Source organism: Pinus tabuliformis, chromosome 2_2, assembly GCF_031772625.1.
Source record: "Pinus tabuliformis cultivar Carrire ecotype Pingquan chromosome 2_2, CPIR1, whole genome shotgun sequence".
NCBI lineage: Eukaryota > Viridiplantae > Streptophyta > Pinopsida > Pinales > Pinaceae > Pinus > Pinus tabuliformis.
The window spans coordinates 1080755942-1080773832 of NC_142300.1; the positions used below are offsets into that span (position 1 = coordinate 1080755942).

General features: G+C 38.8%; 1 protein-coding gene across 1 annotated transcript in view; it reads right to left on the bottom strand.

Moving 5' to 3' along the window:
* Positions 1-15730, bottom strand: part of LOC149197135 (uncharacterized) — a 249099-nt gene extending 233369 nt beyond the window's left edge. Inside the window, exons 1-2 of the mRNA XM_089405742.1 lie at positions 15371-15730; positions 14905-15015 (exon numbers count right to left, since the gene is read on the bottom strand). Of these exons, the coding sequence (XP_089261868.1) occupies positions 14905-15015; positions 15371-15380 (121 nt within the window). The 5' untranslated portion in view covers positions 15381-15730. The remainder of the gene's footprint in view (positions 1-14904; positions 15016-15370) is intronic.
* Between the last annotated feature and the right edge of the window lie 2161 nt (positions 15731-17891).

Consider the following 17891-nt stretch of genomic DNA (forward strand, 5'->3'; position numbering starts at 1 on the left):
CTCTTCGCCCTTGGAAGAATTTAATTTGGTCAAGGAAAAATATTTTTTTAATGGAAAACCCAAAGTACATAAAAGTACAAGTCGACTTGGGCAAGCAAATTCATCCACCTAAGAAGCATATAAATACACAATAAGTCATCACTTTGGAGCATCACATCACACATCTCTTCTTCTCTTGGAGGTTCGACTACTTCTGAAAATTGCAGGGCTTTTTCACATGTGTGAAGAGGAAGAGAATCTTTCTATTTGGGCCGAATTCTACTTAAGTTTTGGACTTTGACCAGCATTGACTTTTGGGAGTATGGGCTTGGTTTGACTTATTTTGACTTGGAATTTTGCATCTGTTATGGAGGCCGAATTCTTTGGCAAGGAGGACAAACTTTTCTACGCACTTTGACCTTGGTTGACCGCAGATGTAACGCTGCTACTTGACCGCAGAGTTAACTTTGACTTTGACCAATTTTGGAGGCACTTTTTTTGACTTTGACAAGCAAAAGAGGCTGAGTTTTTTGCTGCCAGGACTGAACTTTTTGGAACTAATTTGATTGTTGAATGTTGACTGGTTAGGCCATCTTTGACTGTTATTAACTTCGACCAAAATTGCAAACTTTGACTTTCGATCAAATTTAGCTTTTAGGTTCATCTCTCATTGAATATTGGTTAGTTGAATTCAATAGTCAAAGTTGTTGAGCTTTGACTCATTATTGTTGAATTAGAACATTGTATCTTTCTACTTAGCATTTGATGACAATATAATAGAAGATGAATTTGAAAGGGTTTTCCCCCTTCTGGGGTTTTTCCCTAGCCTTTGACCAAATCTTGTGTCTCTTGTCATTGCTCTTGGTTTATTGTATATTGGATTTACTATTATATCTACAATTGCTCATTATTATTGGAAGATTGAATTTGTTTGAAAGAGGTTGCTAATTGAAGAAAAAATTGGGCTAAGTGATTGTGCTAGCATAGAACAGTGGAAGATTAACATGGGATCGGAGCTAAGGTGAAGACAAGCCCAAGCAGACAAGAGACTAAAAGCAATCACCTTTGAAGCAATCATCTTCGGGAAGCTAAAGGAGTTTATTTGACTTGATCAAGATGTCTACCTCTTACTTCAAGGATAAAGAGAAGCTAGGTGACTCATCAAATTTCGTTGCTTGGAAGATCAAGTTGGAAGTCATATTGGATGACAATAATGTCTTGGAATGTGGAAGGAAAAGTACTTGAGTCACCGGAAAATGCTCCTACTGCTGCCAAGTCCAAGTATAAGAAAGGTGAACTCAAAGCCAAGAAAATTCTTATTGACTCTGTGAAATATCATTTGCTTACTTATGTTGGAAAATTGAAGAACTCTAAGGGCATTTATGATATGTTGGTTGGGATAATATGAGGTCAACAATTTGAATCACATTCTTTCCTTGAAGAATCAACTCAAGGACATTAAAATGAAAAAGGGGGAATCTATGCAATCCTATGTTATGAGGATATCCCAACTCAGGGATCAATTGCATATTGTTGGAGAACCAATATTTGATAGAGAGTTGGTGCTTGTTACTCTTCAAGGTCTTCCTCCTATTTGGGAAACCTTCATCACTACTATTAGCAACAATGATAAGTTCTCGACATTTGATGAGCTCGTTGTCAAATGTACTCAAGAGGAAACCAGGATGATCTCCAGAGGGAGGATTCAAAGGCGTGAAGAAGGAGAGCCCTTTGCATTCGCTACACAAGACAAGAAGAGGAAAGGACGAGGCAAACCATCTAACTCTAGAAAGCCTACGCCAGATTCCAACAATTCCAATAGAAGATTCAAAAGGGAATTATCAAAAGTTGAATGTTACCACTGTCACAAGCATGGTCACTGTGCCTAAGACTGCCCGGAAAAGAGAGATGCTCCAAGGTCCAACTTCAACAACAATCACGGCTTCAACAACAAAACGTTTAATGATAGGAGAAGAGGCGATGATAAAAGAAGGAGAGATGATAGAAGAAGGATAGATGCTCCTAATGATCATGAAGAACGCTATCGTCCGCAAAAGAGATCAAGGAACTCAAGGTATTTAAATAATGTTGTTACCACTTAATCTGAATATATTATTATTTCTGCTCTTTCTAGTTCTTCTCCTCTGAATTTGTGTGATAGTTGGTTAGTTAATAGTGGGGCCTCTCAAAATTTCTCTGGGTATCATGAAGTCATCTCAAATCTAGTTGAGAGGGAGACTAATCTAAAAATCATCTTTGGAGACAGCTCCACTTATTTTGTGAAGGGTTTTGGTTCTGTTAAATTTCGTTTGGACTATGGGGAGACCGTTCTTCTTCATGATGTGATGTATGTTCCGAGATTAAAAAAGAACCTTGTATCTATATCTATTTTGGAAGACAAAGGAATGAGAGTTGCCTTCATAAGGGAAAAAGTCCTCACCCGGTCGTCGGAATCTCAAATGAGGGATACTTTCACTTTGGAATCTAGAATTGAAGGACTCTATAGAGTCAATGGCAGATCACTACGAGCAATGATACATGATAGCGATCATCAAAGTGAGTTAAGGCACCAAAGGTTTCCACATCTACATTATGAAACCCTGCCTAAAGTTAGAAGGATGGTTTTCGGGATGCCTGAAGTTCAAACTAGCCATGATGGAGTATGTCCAAGATGTACTAGTGGAAAGAAGTCTAGGATATGTTGCACGAATCTTCTAGGAACCTAGCATTTCGGGCTATACCCATACCCGAAACACCGAAATTTGGCCAAAACTCAACGATCATGTAATCATCTATGAGAGTTAATATAGAATTTGTTTTCCCTCTAAATTGTCATCTATGGTTCTTATTCCTTTTTTTCTTGCAAGATAATGTGTTATTCACCTATATATATATATATATATATATATATATATATATATATGATGTTTCAATGTTTCTGTTTTTGGGAGGTGACATTTCTAAACATACCCGTTTTGGAAACTCCAAAACGTAACGTCTTGTGCAACATAGAGTCTAGGGGACCATTCCCCTCCAGCAAAAGCAGAACCAAGGATATTCTACAGCTCATCCATACTGATTTGTGTGGTCCCATGGCAGTAAATCTCTGGGTGGCTATCTATACTATATAATGTTTATGGATCACTTCTCCCAAAGACATGGATATTCTACTTGAAGCACAAGGAGGAAGAATTTGAGATGTTCTAGGACTTCAAGGCACTAATAGAGAATCAAACAGGGAAAAGGATCAAGGTCTTCAAGTCTGACAATGGTGGAGAATATACTTCTAATGAGTTCATTGATTTCTGCAAGAAGGCTAGAATCAAGGAGGAGACCATCGTACCTTATAATCTCAAGCAGAATGGTGTGGTTGAACGAAAGAACAGATCCATCATGGAAGTTGCCCAAGCCATGTTGCATGATCAAAAGCTACCTAAGTTCCTTTGGGGAGAAGCCACTAATACAGCAATCTATGTTCAAAACAAGATTCATCATCATGTCCTGGGTGACAAGACTCCGAAGGAGTGTTCACAAGTGTGAAGCCTGATGTTGGTCATCTGAGGATATTTGGTTGCCCCGTGTATTTTCATGTGTCGAAGGCCAAGAGGAACAAACTAGAATCCACTGGAAAGAAATGTACATTTGTTGGATATTGCGATAATTCTAAACCTTTCTAAATAAATGTGACTGGTCAAAGGAAATCAAGTTTGGCAGAGAAGCGACTTTAAATGAAGATGTTTCCCTTGGAAAAGCAAGGGCTATTCCTCCTCCTCCTGTTGAAAAGAAGGATGATGATGTGGACCTTCTAGATGGCCATTTTGTGCTCGAGTCGGAGAAAGAAGTTGTTGATGATCGTATGGAGCCTATGGACCCCTTGGATCCTCCTCTATGTGATCCCCCTACCAGGAAGAGACCCCTTTAGCTTCGTGATACATTACAAGATGTCGAAAGACATGTCCCTGCCAGAGGAACCTTTAGAGAAAGTAAGAAGCCATGCTGGTACTAGGGATACATCGTAGCTATGAGTACCATCATACAAGTTGAACCTCCCGCTTTTGAAGAAGCAGTGAAAGACCAAGTTTGGAAGGATGTTATGGCTGAAGAGTATGAATCCATTATGAAGAATGACGTGTGGGATGTTGTTCCGAGACCCAAAGAAAAGTCTGTCGTGACTTCAAAATAATTGTACAAAATCAAGCATGGAGCTAATGGAAGTATTGAGAAATATAAAGCGAGATTCATGGCTAGAGGTTTCTCCCAGAAAGAGGGAGAAGACTATGATGATATATTTGCACCTGTTGCCCGCAATACCACTACTCGGTCTATTGTTGCCCTCAATGTTAGTCAAGGATGGACCCTTCACTAGATGGATGTGAAGGCTACTACCGGAAGAAGTATTCGTTGAGCAACCACTGGGCTTCAAAGTACAAGACAAGAAGACTCTTGTTTGCAAGTTATAGAAGGCACTATATGGTTTGAAGCAAGCCCCCAAAACCTAGTATGCCTATATTGACAGTTACCTGGTGAAGCTTGGATTCACGAGAAGCAATGTTGATCTGAACCTCTACTTCAAAGTGGTCCAAGGTATGCCTCTCATTTTGGTTTTATATGTTGATGATTTATTCTTGACAAGTAGTGAGCCTCTAATGCTCGAGTGTAAGAGGGAGTTGGCCTCTAAGTTTGAAATGAAAGATCTTGGTTTGATGCATTACTTCCTAGGATTAGAAGTGTGACAAAAGCCCGAAGAGATTTTCCTTTCTCAAGGAAAATATGTTGTGAAATTGTTGGAAAGATTTGGAATGGTAGAATGCAAGTCCCTGGCCACACTAATGGAGATGAACTTCAAGAAGTTATGTGGAGATGTTGTTGGACTTGACTTGGCGAATCCCTCTGAGTATCAACAGTTGATTGGGGCATTGATGTTCCTAGTGAACACCCATCCGAACATATGTTTTGCAGTTAACACTTTGAGTCAGTTCATGACTGAGCCTCTAAATGCACATTGGGTCATTGCCAAGCATGTGCTGAGATATTTGCATGGGACGATTAATCTTGGTCTGAGATATTCTGCCAGTGATGTGACACTTCATGGGTACATTGATATTGATTGGGATGGAAATGTTATTGATAAGAAGAGCACATCAAGGTGTTGCTTTAGTTTGGGTTCTGCCATGATATCTTGGATGAGTAGGAAGCAAAAGTTCGTAGCATTGAGCACAACGTAGGTAGAGTATATTGTTGCTATCATGGCTAGTTGTGAGGCAGTATGGTTGAGGAAGCTCTTTGGAGAGTTGTTTGAGCAGGTCCTGGATAAGACACTGCAGTGATATATTGCGACAAGAGTGGGGTCCGATTAGCAAAAAATCTTGTGTTTCGTGACAAGTCCAAGCATATTGAGATCAGGTATCACTATATATGAGACATGGTGCAGAGAGGAGTCGTGAGACTCCACCATATCTCAACTGACGAGCAGATAGCAGACATTCTCCCTAAGGCTTTGTCGAAAGGGAAGTTCTTGGACTTCGGAAAGCAACTTGGGCTAATGGATGTGACCCTCCTAGGTAAGGGTCCCAGCTGATCGAGGACAATGAGCTATGCTCTTCCCCCCTGTTTGTGCTCCCGAGAAGAGGAATTGAGTTGGAGAGCTTGTGGGGTTGAGGGAACTCTGGACAATAGGATAGTTGTGATCCCTACCTCATGGTAAGTAGTAGCTTGCCTATTGTCTAACAATAGGATAATTAAGATCCTTACCACATGGTAAGTAGTATCCTACCTATTGTCATCTTTGGGACTTGACAAAGTATACCCCAATTGGCATCCTACCCACAAGTTGGGCTTGTTGGGATTGCCACCCATCTGGCCAATGGGTGAGGAGACTTGGGATAGTTGTAATCCTTACCATTTATGGTAAGTAGTATCCTACCCAAGTGAGGGGATGTAGGTGTTCTACCCCTAACTCTAGAGGGTTAAGTTGGGAAGATCAACAAGCAATAGGATAGTTGTGATCCTTACCTCATGGTAAGTAGTATCCTGCCTATTGTCCTTGGATAGAGGGTGGTAACTTGAGCTACTCTATGATGATTCTTCTTCTTTAGGTTCAGAGGTGTTCAACAAATGAGCAAAGATGAGACATGACTTAATTCAGTGATGGCGATGACGAGATGTTTGAGATGAGATTCATAATGGAGTCAGGAATTTCTCCCTAGCTGAGAGGCAGTGTTAATTTGGCAACTCAGGGACAAATTCCCTCCTTTGGACAACCTTCCTCATCAAGAGAAGACCCTCTTTTCCCTTGGAAGAATTTAATTTGGTCAAAGAAAAATATTATTCTTAATGGAAACCCACAATTACTTAATAGCAAATTCGTCCACCTAAGAAGCATATAAATACAAAATAAGTCACATCACTTTGGAGCATCACATCACACATCTCTTCTTCTCTTGGAGGTTCGACTACTTCTGAAAATTGTAGATCTTTTTCACACGTGTGCAAAGAGGAGAGCGAGTCTTTCTGATTGGGCCAAATTCTACTTCTATTTTGGACTATGACCAGTGTTGACTTTTAGGAGTTTGAGTTTGGTTTGACTTATTTTGACTTGGGATTTTGCATCTGTTTTGGAGGCCAAATTCTTTAGCAAGAAGGATGAACTTTTCTAGGCACTTTGACCTTGGTTGACCACAGATCTAAAGTTGCTACTTGACCGCAAAGTTGACTTTGACTTTGACCAATTTTGGAGGCACTTTTTGGGACTATTTTGACTTGAATTTGACCAGCAAAAGAGGTCGAGTTTTCTGCTGCCAGGACCAAACTTTTTGAAGTTGATTTGACTATTGAATGTTGACTAGTTAGGGCATCTTTGATTGTTGTTGACTTTGACCAAAAATTGCAAACTTTGAATTTGGATCAGATTTGGTTTTTGGGCTCATCTCTCATTGAATATTGGTTAGTTGAATTGGATAGTCAAAGTTGTTGACCTTTGACTCATTATTGTTGAATTGGAACATTGTATCTCTCTGTTGAACATTTGATGACAATCTAATAGAAGAAGAATTTGAAAGAGTTTTCCCAATTGTGGGGTCTTTCCCTGGTCTTTGACCAAATCTTGTGTGCCTTGTCATTGCTCTTGGTTGTCTTCTATTGCATATTGGATTTACTATTCTATCTACAATTGCTCATTGTTATTGGAAGATTAAATTTGTTTGAAAGTGATTACTAATTGAAGAAAGAATTGGGCTAAGTGATTGTGCTAGCATAGAACAGTGGAAAATTAACACAGTGTCTTGGCATCTCACGGTGCTCCAACCTCTCATCATGGTCGTCGCCTACACCTGATCAAGACAATCTTGCAAGTAGCCTCTAAAGCCATGTTGCTTCTCAACCTACCAAACCAACTACAATATACGCAACCACTGCAATACTGAGTGCAACAGATGTCTACTCATAGTCATAATGGAGCTTAAATTGAAGCAATATCCTGATGAACTCTTATGTCTTCAGCACTCTCTACCTAATCTGAATCTGCAATTGTACTTCATTGTTCAAAACAACCCAGGACTGGCATTGCCATGACCAATTGTACCATGTTGAGCAACATGCCTTGGCTCATAAAATTGATTAGCTTCGTTTTATTGGGTCCATCACCATAGCTGCTTTCCTGTCACCCTACTAGGTGGTCCATCTCACACTGAAGCATACCTGGTTGCATAGTTCAGATTGTTCCCTCTGCGATTGTTTCTTTCAAGCATATTAGCTAACAATACATCATCTTAAATTCAGAGATCAACTCCATTTGAAGCTAAAAACAAGGCTCTTTGACAACTCCATCTGTTACAGAAGCAATATTACAAATGCTCCCTTTGACACAAGTCTTTATAGTTCCATCAGAGACAAATCATATAGGATCATACTTGATATATTGACCAAAAATACTAAGCCCAATGTGTTTGTTTACAATTGTACAAAGTCTTCTTTGATCATGAGATTTCTTCTCATGCACTTTGAAAACTAGACCCAGCTCTACGCATTTCTTCCCAATTATTTCATTGAGGAAAGCAATCTCTACATCTACCTGGAGCAATTTTCAAAACAATAAGAATATAAGTGTACCTCATAACTTGGGGCGAACAACTTGCCATAATCCTCTCCCTCTTCCTGGGAGAACCTTCTCAACTCTTGCTTCTATGTTGCCAATTGTTGCATGCTAGATATTGTAGATCTATTTTGGAAGTTATCGCCGACTTCCCATCAGCGTAATCCATTATCCAGGTATCCTTCACGCTTGTTGATTTTCTCGTTCCTTCTAAGCTCGGATCTCATATCTCTCAACACAAACAATGATTCTGGGAAGGTCCTCTTGTCACATGCTTTGCTTCGTTCTTCCACTTCTACCATTTGCTGCCAAAGTCTTGGCAACCTTCAACACATACCAGCAATCCTCACTAGGAGGCCATGGAAGAACAATTACAACCAAGCAAAGAATACAAAGACAAGAGACTAACTAATAACAATAACAATAATCAAAGAAGAGAGATATTGGTTACTTATCTTTTAAAGATTTTACGAAAAATGTCAGCTTGCTCTTGGTCTTAGCCTTATTGCAACTAGTCTGCAATTTTATCATCCTCGTCCAGTGTGTATGTACAAAATAACTTACAACTTTTTTCCAAGGAAAACACACACACACGCATGTTTGTGTGTGTTGCACTAGATTTTGAGACAGGGGAATGGCAAGGATGGTGGGACATGTACTAGAAATGGCTAGAGCGCACCCCCACATTTTTAGGGGGCAATGGGTTGGGGACTACAATAATATGTAAATAGATAGATAGATAAGAATTATGAATTCCCCATAAACATTTGTAGTTGCTTCAAGCTTGTAAACATAACAAACTATACCATATAGCGTTTACTATTACGCATAGCCCTTACACTTGTCAATTCTAAAAATCTCAAACAATTATCTTTTTTAAAGTTGAGTCCCATTTCATTATTAGGCGCTAGATATGAGCAAAATGCAGTTTGGCTTTAGGAAACTTAAGTGTAGCTATTTTTAATTTGCAATAAGGCCCATGAAGGCTTTTGGGACAAAGAACTATCTCCATAGGAGCTTTTCTTCCTCGTCTCTCTTGTTAATATTGATTAAGTTAAAACATAAAAGGCATTCCCTTCTCAATAGGTCTTGCATACTTCTAAAACAATTTGGTTCTCTAAAGAGATTAGATTCATATTTCAGATTAAGAAGGTGACTGAATGTTGAAAATGATAGCGAGAAAGGGTTCCTTGATTTGTGCCTTAATCAAAGGGACCTCAACGACTTCTTCCTTAGCATGCTCGAGTTCATCTAAGTTAAGAATCAATTCCTATAAGTTAGGAACCAATTCCTGTAAGTTAGGAGCTAATTCCTATAAGTTAGGACGAATTCCTAAGATTTAGGATAAGTACCTGCAAATTAGGACAAGTTCCTTTAATTTAGGATCAGTTCCTAAAAGTTAGGAGTTATGAAGTAGTTAACTGATGTGTTAAAGTGGAAGGCCAAGTTATTAGTCTTCTGGTGCGAGTTAATTGAGGAAAAGAACGTGTTTTAGAGTCTCAAGTCCTTGATTTGAGATAGGACGATTTGTATGAGTAGTTAACTCATGCTAACTCAATCAATCACAAAAGCAAACTCCTTAATTAGAAACTCACTAAACTTATCCATTCCAATTGCTTTAAAAGGAGGAATGAAGGCATAGATTTGATCATTGTCTTGTGAGCACGAGTTGGTGAGACAACACAATAGAGCTCACAGGTTTGTGAGAAGGTTGCACAGGTTTATGTGTGGAGCTTGTGAGAGAAAGAACGTACAAGAGGAGCTTGTGCAAGTATTGAAGAAGGCAAGCAGATCAAGGGTCTTGCAAATAGTTTCAACTTAGCACAAGCAGAGAAAACCAAACTGGTTTCCAATGAAACAAAGTTGTATTGTAAGAGATCTATTGCTCAAATTTCTTCAATAAAATTCTCAAACAAGCACAGGGTTTTCCCAGTTGAGTTCCCTAGAAAAATTTGTGCCTTAATTATTGTGATTGTGTAATTATTTTTGTTCCTATTCCGCTACAAATTAAGTAGATAAATTATGTGACTATATGAAAAGAAACTAGTTTTCAAATTGCTCACATTAGCAGTTGCAAAATTAAGTAGATAAATTATGTGACTATATGAAAAGAAACTAGTTTTCAAATTGCTCATATTAGCAGTTGCAAAATTTTGTGGATTTTCTACATGGTATCAAGGCATGGATTAGAATAAAGACCAACACAATGCGAATGTAGTCCTAAAGTTTTTAGGGCAGCAGTTCATGGATCCATGAGTGCAAAGATCTCACGAGGACTGGCTATGTATGAGGTCTGAGTTTTGTCAAGTATTTGACAAGGCGACCTAGATATGCAATAGCAACGAAGGTTATGGAGAGATATTGCTAGGTGGAAGACTATCCTAGTGGTGTTTGGACAGAGATTTGAAGCACCCTAAGAACAGTAAGTGTATGGACTATTAGTGGCTAATTTGCAAGCCCTATATTAGTCAAGAGTTGACTATGTGTGGGTAGTTTTGAAGGCCTTGAGGAGAGTGGCAATAGGGCTCATGTGTCATAGTGACAGGGCAAATTTGTGTGCCCTAGGAGCATCATTTTGGAGCAACCAGAATCTTGACAAGTGGGCAGTCCTTGAAGTCCTCATGTACAGTGATCATTGAAGGACTAATGAGTTGTTAGGAGGCAAAGTTGTGAAGCGCTAGTTCAAAGGGTTGCAGATGGCCAAACCACTAACAAGAGGGCAAATCGAAAAGACCCAATGAGCAGACTTCTTAGCGGAGCTAGAGGCCTGCTAGTGGGGCAATTCAGTGACACAAAAGGAGTTGTGATCATTGATAGTGGCAAATTGTGGAGCTGGATATGCATGCTTTCGGAGGGTGCATAAGTTGCAGTGATCAGTGAAAGAGGACGTAAAGTAACTGCCAGATGTGCTTAAGGAACATCCTTCCACATGACCAAGAACAAAAAGATTTTCAACCACCTCCAGGAGGACATGCAATTTCAGATTGAGCTAGGAGATGATGGTCAATATGCAGGTAGAAGAGTTGGCACTATCAATTTTCAGAGGGAGTCAAGTAATCCTCTTCATCTCAAAGATGTTTTCTATGTTCCAAGATGGAAGCAGAATCTTGTTTTGTTAGCTACCCTTGAGGACAAGGGATAAGATATCATCTTCCACAAAGGTAAGGCATACCTCCAACACTTAGCTTCTAGATGTAAGAAGCAAAAAGGTGTGAGGGTGAAGAATCTCTACAAGTTGCAAGTAGAGACAGGTGCATCCTTGAGGATCAAGGCAGGGAGTTCTCATAATAGAGAAGTGATTGGTTGAGGACAAGGGGTATGATATCATATTCCACAAAGGTAAGGCGTACTTAGCTTCTAGATGTAAGAAGCAGATAGGTGTGAGGGTGAAGAATCTCTACAAGTTGCAGGTAGAGACAGGTGCAGCCTTGAGCATCAAGGCATGGAGTTCTCATAATAGAGAAGTGATGGTTGAGTGAGAGTAGGATAGAGCTCTCACAATGGAGCCTCGGCCAATATCTCAATTTGGGTCTAAGCTAGCTGGCAGTTGGCTGACCAACAAGATTATGAGGAGCATAGCCAAGGCGAGTGGAGGCAACCCCTCGGTCAAAGACTTCCAGTATATGGAGAGTTCGAGCAAAGTGGGAAGAGGATTTGGTTAAGGGAGATCATAAGAGAGTTGAGTCTCCTAGCATCAAGAAGCAAACACAGAGGTACACAGGGTACATGGCACTTTTGACTAAAGCAATGGACTCGCAGAGCATGGTAGGAAAGAACAAGTCTTCAAAGAAAGTTTCAAGAAAGAAAGAAAGCAAGGAAGTCTTCTAGTTTAGAGGGAGCAGTTGTAGTAGCAGAGAACATGGTAGTGTTGGAAACAAATCCAGTGGACGAGGTTCTTCCAGGAACACCTTCCTCGCTAAGAGGGAGTGTTGAAAATGATAGCAAGAAAGGGTTCCTTGATTTGTGCCTTAATCAAAGGGATCTCAATGATTTCTTCCTTAGCATGCTCAAGCTCTTATAAGTTAGGAGTCAATTCTTATAAGTTAAGAGCTAATTCTTATAAGTTAGGACGAATTCCTAAGATTTAGGATAAGTCCCTACAAACTAGGACAAGTTCCTATAATTTAGGATTAGTTCCTAAAAGTTAGAAGTTATGAAGCAATTCACTGATGTTTTAAAGTGGAAAGTCGAGTTATTAGTCTTCTAGTCAAGTTAATTGAGGAAAAGAATGTGTGTTTGAATCTCGAGTCCTTGATTTGAGATAGGATGAGTTGCATGAGTAGTTAACTTATGCTAACTAAATCAATCACAAAATCAAACTCCTTAATGTTAAACTCACTAAACTTAGCCATTCGAATTGCTTTAAAAGGAGGAACGAAGGCATAGATTTGATCATTGTCTTGTGAGCACAAGTTAGTAAGACAAGACAATAGAGCTCGCGGATTTGTGAGAAGGTTGCAAAGGTTTATGTGTGAGCTTGTGAGAGAGGACGTACAAGAGGAACTTGTGTGAGTATTGAACAAGGCAAGCAGATCAACGGTCTTGCTGATAGTTTCAGCTTAGCACATGTAGAGAAAACAAGATTGGTTTCCAATGAAACCAAGTTGTATTGTAAGAGATCTATTGCTCAAATTTTGTCAATAAAATTCTCAAACAAGCAGAGGGTTTTCCCAGTTGGGTTCCCTAGAAAATTTTGTGCCTTGATTATTATGATTGTTTATTTATTTATGATCCTATTCCGCTGCAAAGTAGAGAAATTATGTGTCTATATGAAAAGAAACAAGTTTTCAGATTATTCATATTAACAGTTGCAAAATTTTGTGGATTTTCTACATTGAATAGGAATTTATTCAAACATTTAGTACCCAATCCAAGTGATTACTATCTGATTGTTTTCACAATGCTTGTAATTGGGGTGGTGGAAGCACTAGACTTGAATGACTTCTTGGAACCCATGTACAATATGCAAAATATGAGACAACCCAAAAAACGAGAAGAACAAAAGTAAGAACCACAAGGATCAACCCTTTGAAATGTTGCATTTCCTATTTTCTTGACATGGAGGCTTTGCTTGATGCAATGTTGTCACTGAAAATACAAGATTTGAATCACCAAAACCCCAATTTGAAAACCATCATACAAAATCCATATTTTGAGTTGCAACTTGTACAACATATTTAGATTCAACGCAATACAAAAACGATGATGGGAAAATTTCATATTGTCCAATCATCAATATCCATGATTGCCAAAACTAAAGATATAGGCCAAAATTTTGCATTGATCAATTAAAGTAAAATATTTTTTGTTTCAATTGTATCACATAAAGTTAAATTCAAGCTTTTCATAGAGGTTGGGTGGTTATGGGGTTGAACCTGGTGCCTCTAGAGCCCACATGGCACCACCATTGGGTGACAAGTGGACCCATGGTGACACATTAATTGCCACATGTCAACTATACAGAATGTTGACATGGAAAAAAAAATCAAAATTCCAAAGGGTCGTATCTTCTTAACTAGAATTAGGATTTTCATGAAATTTATATCATCTGAAAGCTCCTAACAAGCCGAAAACAAGGATAGCCTCAGAAATGGGGTTCAAGACGAATGAAAGAAGTGAAAAAAATTATGAGACCGCACCTCCTTAAAGTGACCTAGTGGACTGCCCCCAAGGACCAGCTCAATTGGTGATTGTTGTGATATGAAGTCTTTGTAAAGTATGTGGTTCGAGGTTTAATCCCCCCCCCCCAACTAGCCTTGTGGGTTCACCTTGAGGTATAGTGGTAACGGTAGGAATTGACCCAAGTCACGCGAGTACGAGCCAAACAAAAAAAAGGTGACCTAGGGGATTGGGTATGTTACAATCCTCCTAGAAAGAATGGAGAGAGTCGAGGGGTGCTCAGAATTTATATCTTACACTAACAATGTTCAAGCAAGAAATCCATGGGTTGGTGTCTCAAACAGGAGTAAATGATTGACCAGAGGATGAATGAGCATTCACCACAAAAGAATTAAAGGAAGCAACATGGAAAACGGTCAGGGCTTTTTGGCTCCGTCCTAATGCTGATTAAAGCAACAGAAGCAGGGCAGAATGTAACGAAGCAGGGAAGACAAGAGGAGCATAACTGTCTGCTGGACAGGTAAGGAATGTGTCCCAAACTCAAGCTCGTGTTAAATTGCAGTTGGATTTCACCATTGGAAGGCTGAGGAAAGCAGTAGTAGATATCCTAATGAGAAGGAACAAGTGGGAAAGGTTCCTCCCACGAATTCCTCACCTAGGCGTGACACCATGTTCAGTTATCCGTTCTTCTCCAGCAAACAGGACAGATCTTCGTGTTAATAATCAGCCAAAAACCTTTGCAAAGAGACTGATAAGATGGCATTTTAGAGCCTGGTACTGTTTTCCATCGTAGCTATTGACCCGAGAAAGCAACTTGGAACACACAACAGTTTGAATTTTGCAATATGTATTTCATACCTGTTTCACATTGTGATATCTATGGGATACATTACTGGCTTTAGTTTGACCCTTATCTTTGTTAATAAAAACCTTGCAATACACCAACAAAAGCAATCCAAATATAAATAAATTATGCAAATAGGACAGTTGCTCAGCGGTAAATATACTGTCACGCCACTCACCAACATTCAATTCCCAAAAGGCACGGATAAGCAGTTAGGAGCCGGTGCAAAAACGGAATGATTTTGACAGAAGTATACATTGTCCCAACTTTTGATTAATGTTCAGCCTTCCACATGTTTAATGCTTCTCGAGTGTAAAGGGATCTTCCAAAAATTAAAATTAAAAGCAAAAGCAAAAAAATGAACCCAACTCACCTCGCAATTCAGCAACTGTGTAAGGACCGACGGGTTCTTGATTATCCCCCAGTATGTACCACCCAAGCTCCTGTCCTGCCAGGGCATTCGGATCACTTGCACTCTCTGTAGCTGCAAGATGTAACCAAAAATAAACCAATTAAATTAAATATTGTTTCCAAATATTTCCTTCGCATTGTACAGCAACTGACTAACAAGCCATGACCACAGAAAGGTTTAACTGGGGAGTTAAGACAGATTACAGTAGCCCTTCTTAGGTTAGGCAAGGATGAAGATTTCCAGTACCCACGTAATATTTTTTTTAAATTTCACAATACGCAAAATATTTTTTTTAAATCTCAGTAACCAGATAATATTGTAATTCACAATTAGAGGCCATGTCAGAAGGTAAACCCTAGTATACAAAAAAAAACCTGCAAAAGGCAGAATAAAAGGAATAAGAGGACATTTTGGACGGAAGATATACCGCTGTCCATGGTGAACGTATCGAAGCTTTAACACAATTTGGAGGCGGCTCTCCTCATGCCCTCTTTCTCTGTAATTGCAAGTAATTTAACTCTTCTTAATATACCGCCAGGATTCAGAACAAAAACGAAAGCGGCATATGAACACAGAGAATGTAGCTTCGTTTAGTCCGAATTTCAAACCCCATTAACCGTGTTTCTTGGATTAGTTATGGGGTTGAATATATGACAGTCCTACTCAATTTTGCCTCGTGTATTTCAACAGTGGCATAAATCCATTTAAGTCCGGGGTCTCTTCGGTCTCTTCGGGTCTGTTCTCTTAACCATGAACTAGATCAAGGTCGTGTAAACGAGTGGGCATCGCGGTAAAGGATATCGCTCGTTATATATTTTTTGTTCTTTTACATTGTTATAGTTTTAAATTTTATTAATGCTAAGAAGTTGGCAAATGTTGTTTTTAAATTATTAATTATATGGGAGTACACATGTTTATATTAACATTTTTATGAGAGTAAAAATGTTTATATTTATATGGAAATATAAATATTTATATAAGAAAGAAAGTAATAAATCATTTTAATGTTCACGAGATTAAAGATAGTTTATGGGACAGATTGTTTCTTCATTTGTTTGAGGTTTTTGGTCTTTTTCTGTGAAGCTTCAAAATAAATGCTCCTAGCTTCTCGACAAACCCCTCGCTAAATAGATTATCCCAAGAGATAGATGTGAGCATATCAGCATAACTTTCTATGTTGTCTTTGAAGGCCTCACATTCTAAAATGAAATGCTTTTATGTTTCCACTTTTCCGGAAGAACAAAAAATGCATACTCTTTCCTCCCACACTTCTTTTGGCCTCTTCTAGCACCCTGTTTCACAACGAAGTTGATGAAAAATAGTCCTTAACTAAGCAATAAGAATTTTGGCTCTCCAAGAGATATTGGCCTCTATGTATGCTTTTCGTTGATGACTATGAGTGGGATTAAACACTTCAGTATAGTGTTTTTTCTTTCTTCCTAGCTCCTTATCCCAAGTACGCTTGTGGAACTTTTCCATAACAAAAGTTTTTATCTCTTTGTTGTTTATGGGACACGCATCCAAGCAAATACCCTTTATTAAACCATTTGTTATTTTGCTACGTCCAAGTTTTTTTCCTCTTGCACAATCTATCATTAAAGACAACCTTAGGCCCTCTACCCTCTTCCATTTGCTCATTTTTTTTAAATACCTTATGACTTGCACCATAGCAATTGCTTCAATAGGAGCAGTGCCTATTTCACTTAACAGGATAGCATAAGGAACTGTACTTTTAATCTTGAATTTGTTTGTAATCAAATGCTTTTGAATTTTCTCAATTTGTCTCCACTGCATATCAGATGTATTGCTGGCCCATCGTTCACACCTATAAAGAATCATCGGAATCACTAAAAGCCCAAAAAGAGTTTGAGTGGTTTTCTAGTCCCATAACTCTGCCTCTCTACACCCATTTTGAAAACATAAAATGCTTTCCAACCCCCAAAGTTCTTTTCTTTCTACAACCATTCCAGCTTAGATTTTTGTTGAAATCAATTCCGAAGTATTTGTAATCCATAACTTCTTCCAGAATTTTGCCTTCAAAGTAGAACGTATGTTGGTTATGTTTTCTTTTCTTAGAGAAAACTACTACCTTCGTTTTGTTGATATTGACTTGCATCCCCACACTTCTACAAAAATGCTCAAGGGATAGTAAGTGCTCTTGCAAACCAAGAGTCGATTTAGCAATCGAAATAAGGTTATATGAATACAAAAGAAGCCTTATAACAAACTTGCCCAAATACATACCATCACCCCCTTGCGAATTTAACCACTCCTCAAGCTTTTCAATATATAAACCAAAAAGGGTAGGAAACAGTGGGCAACCTTGCTTGACCCCGATCTCACTTCTAAAATTTTCAGAAATGCCTACTGAAGTTCTAATTTTTACTTTCACCTCTTCATACAACCTATGCACAGCTACTCTCAAATGTTTAGGAACCCCAAGTTCCTCCATTCTGTGCCAAAGCTTATCCCTATGATCCCAGTCAAACGCTTTTATGAAATCAACAAAGCAACAAAAGACTTCTTCCTTTTTCTCCCAAACTTTTTCAATGACATGCCTTAAAGTTATACAATGATCAACTATGGAATGTTTAGGTCTAAAACCTACTTGCCCTTTAGCACACTTATCTCTTTCTTCTACCCACTTGCTAATTTTTTTTTCTAGCATGCTTCCAAATAGTTTTCAAACAAAGGGTTTATCGTGATGGTCCTATAATTGGAGGGATTATTGACGTCACTGCTCTTGAAAAGAGGTATTGCCAAACTAGTTGTCCAATTTGTGGGGAGCCCCTGTTGTATGATGTTGTTGAAATTTTTTATAATGTGAGGTGCAAGAATCTTTGAGCCCCACTTTAGATATTCTACTTGGAGTTTAGCTAAGTCTTTTCCTTTCCAGCACCCAACTTCTTGATACCCATCTCTACCTCTTGCACCGTAAAGAGTTCAGT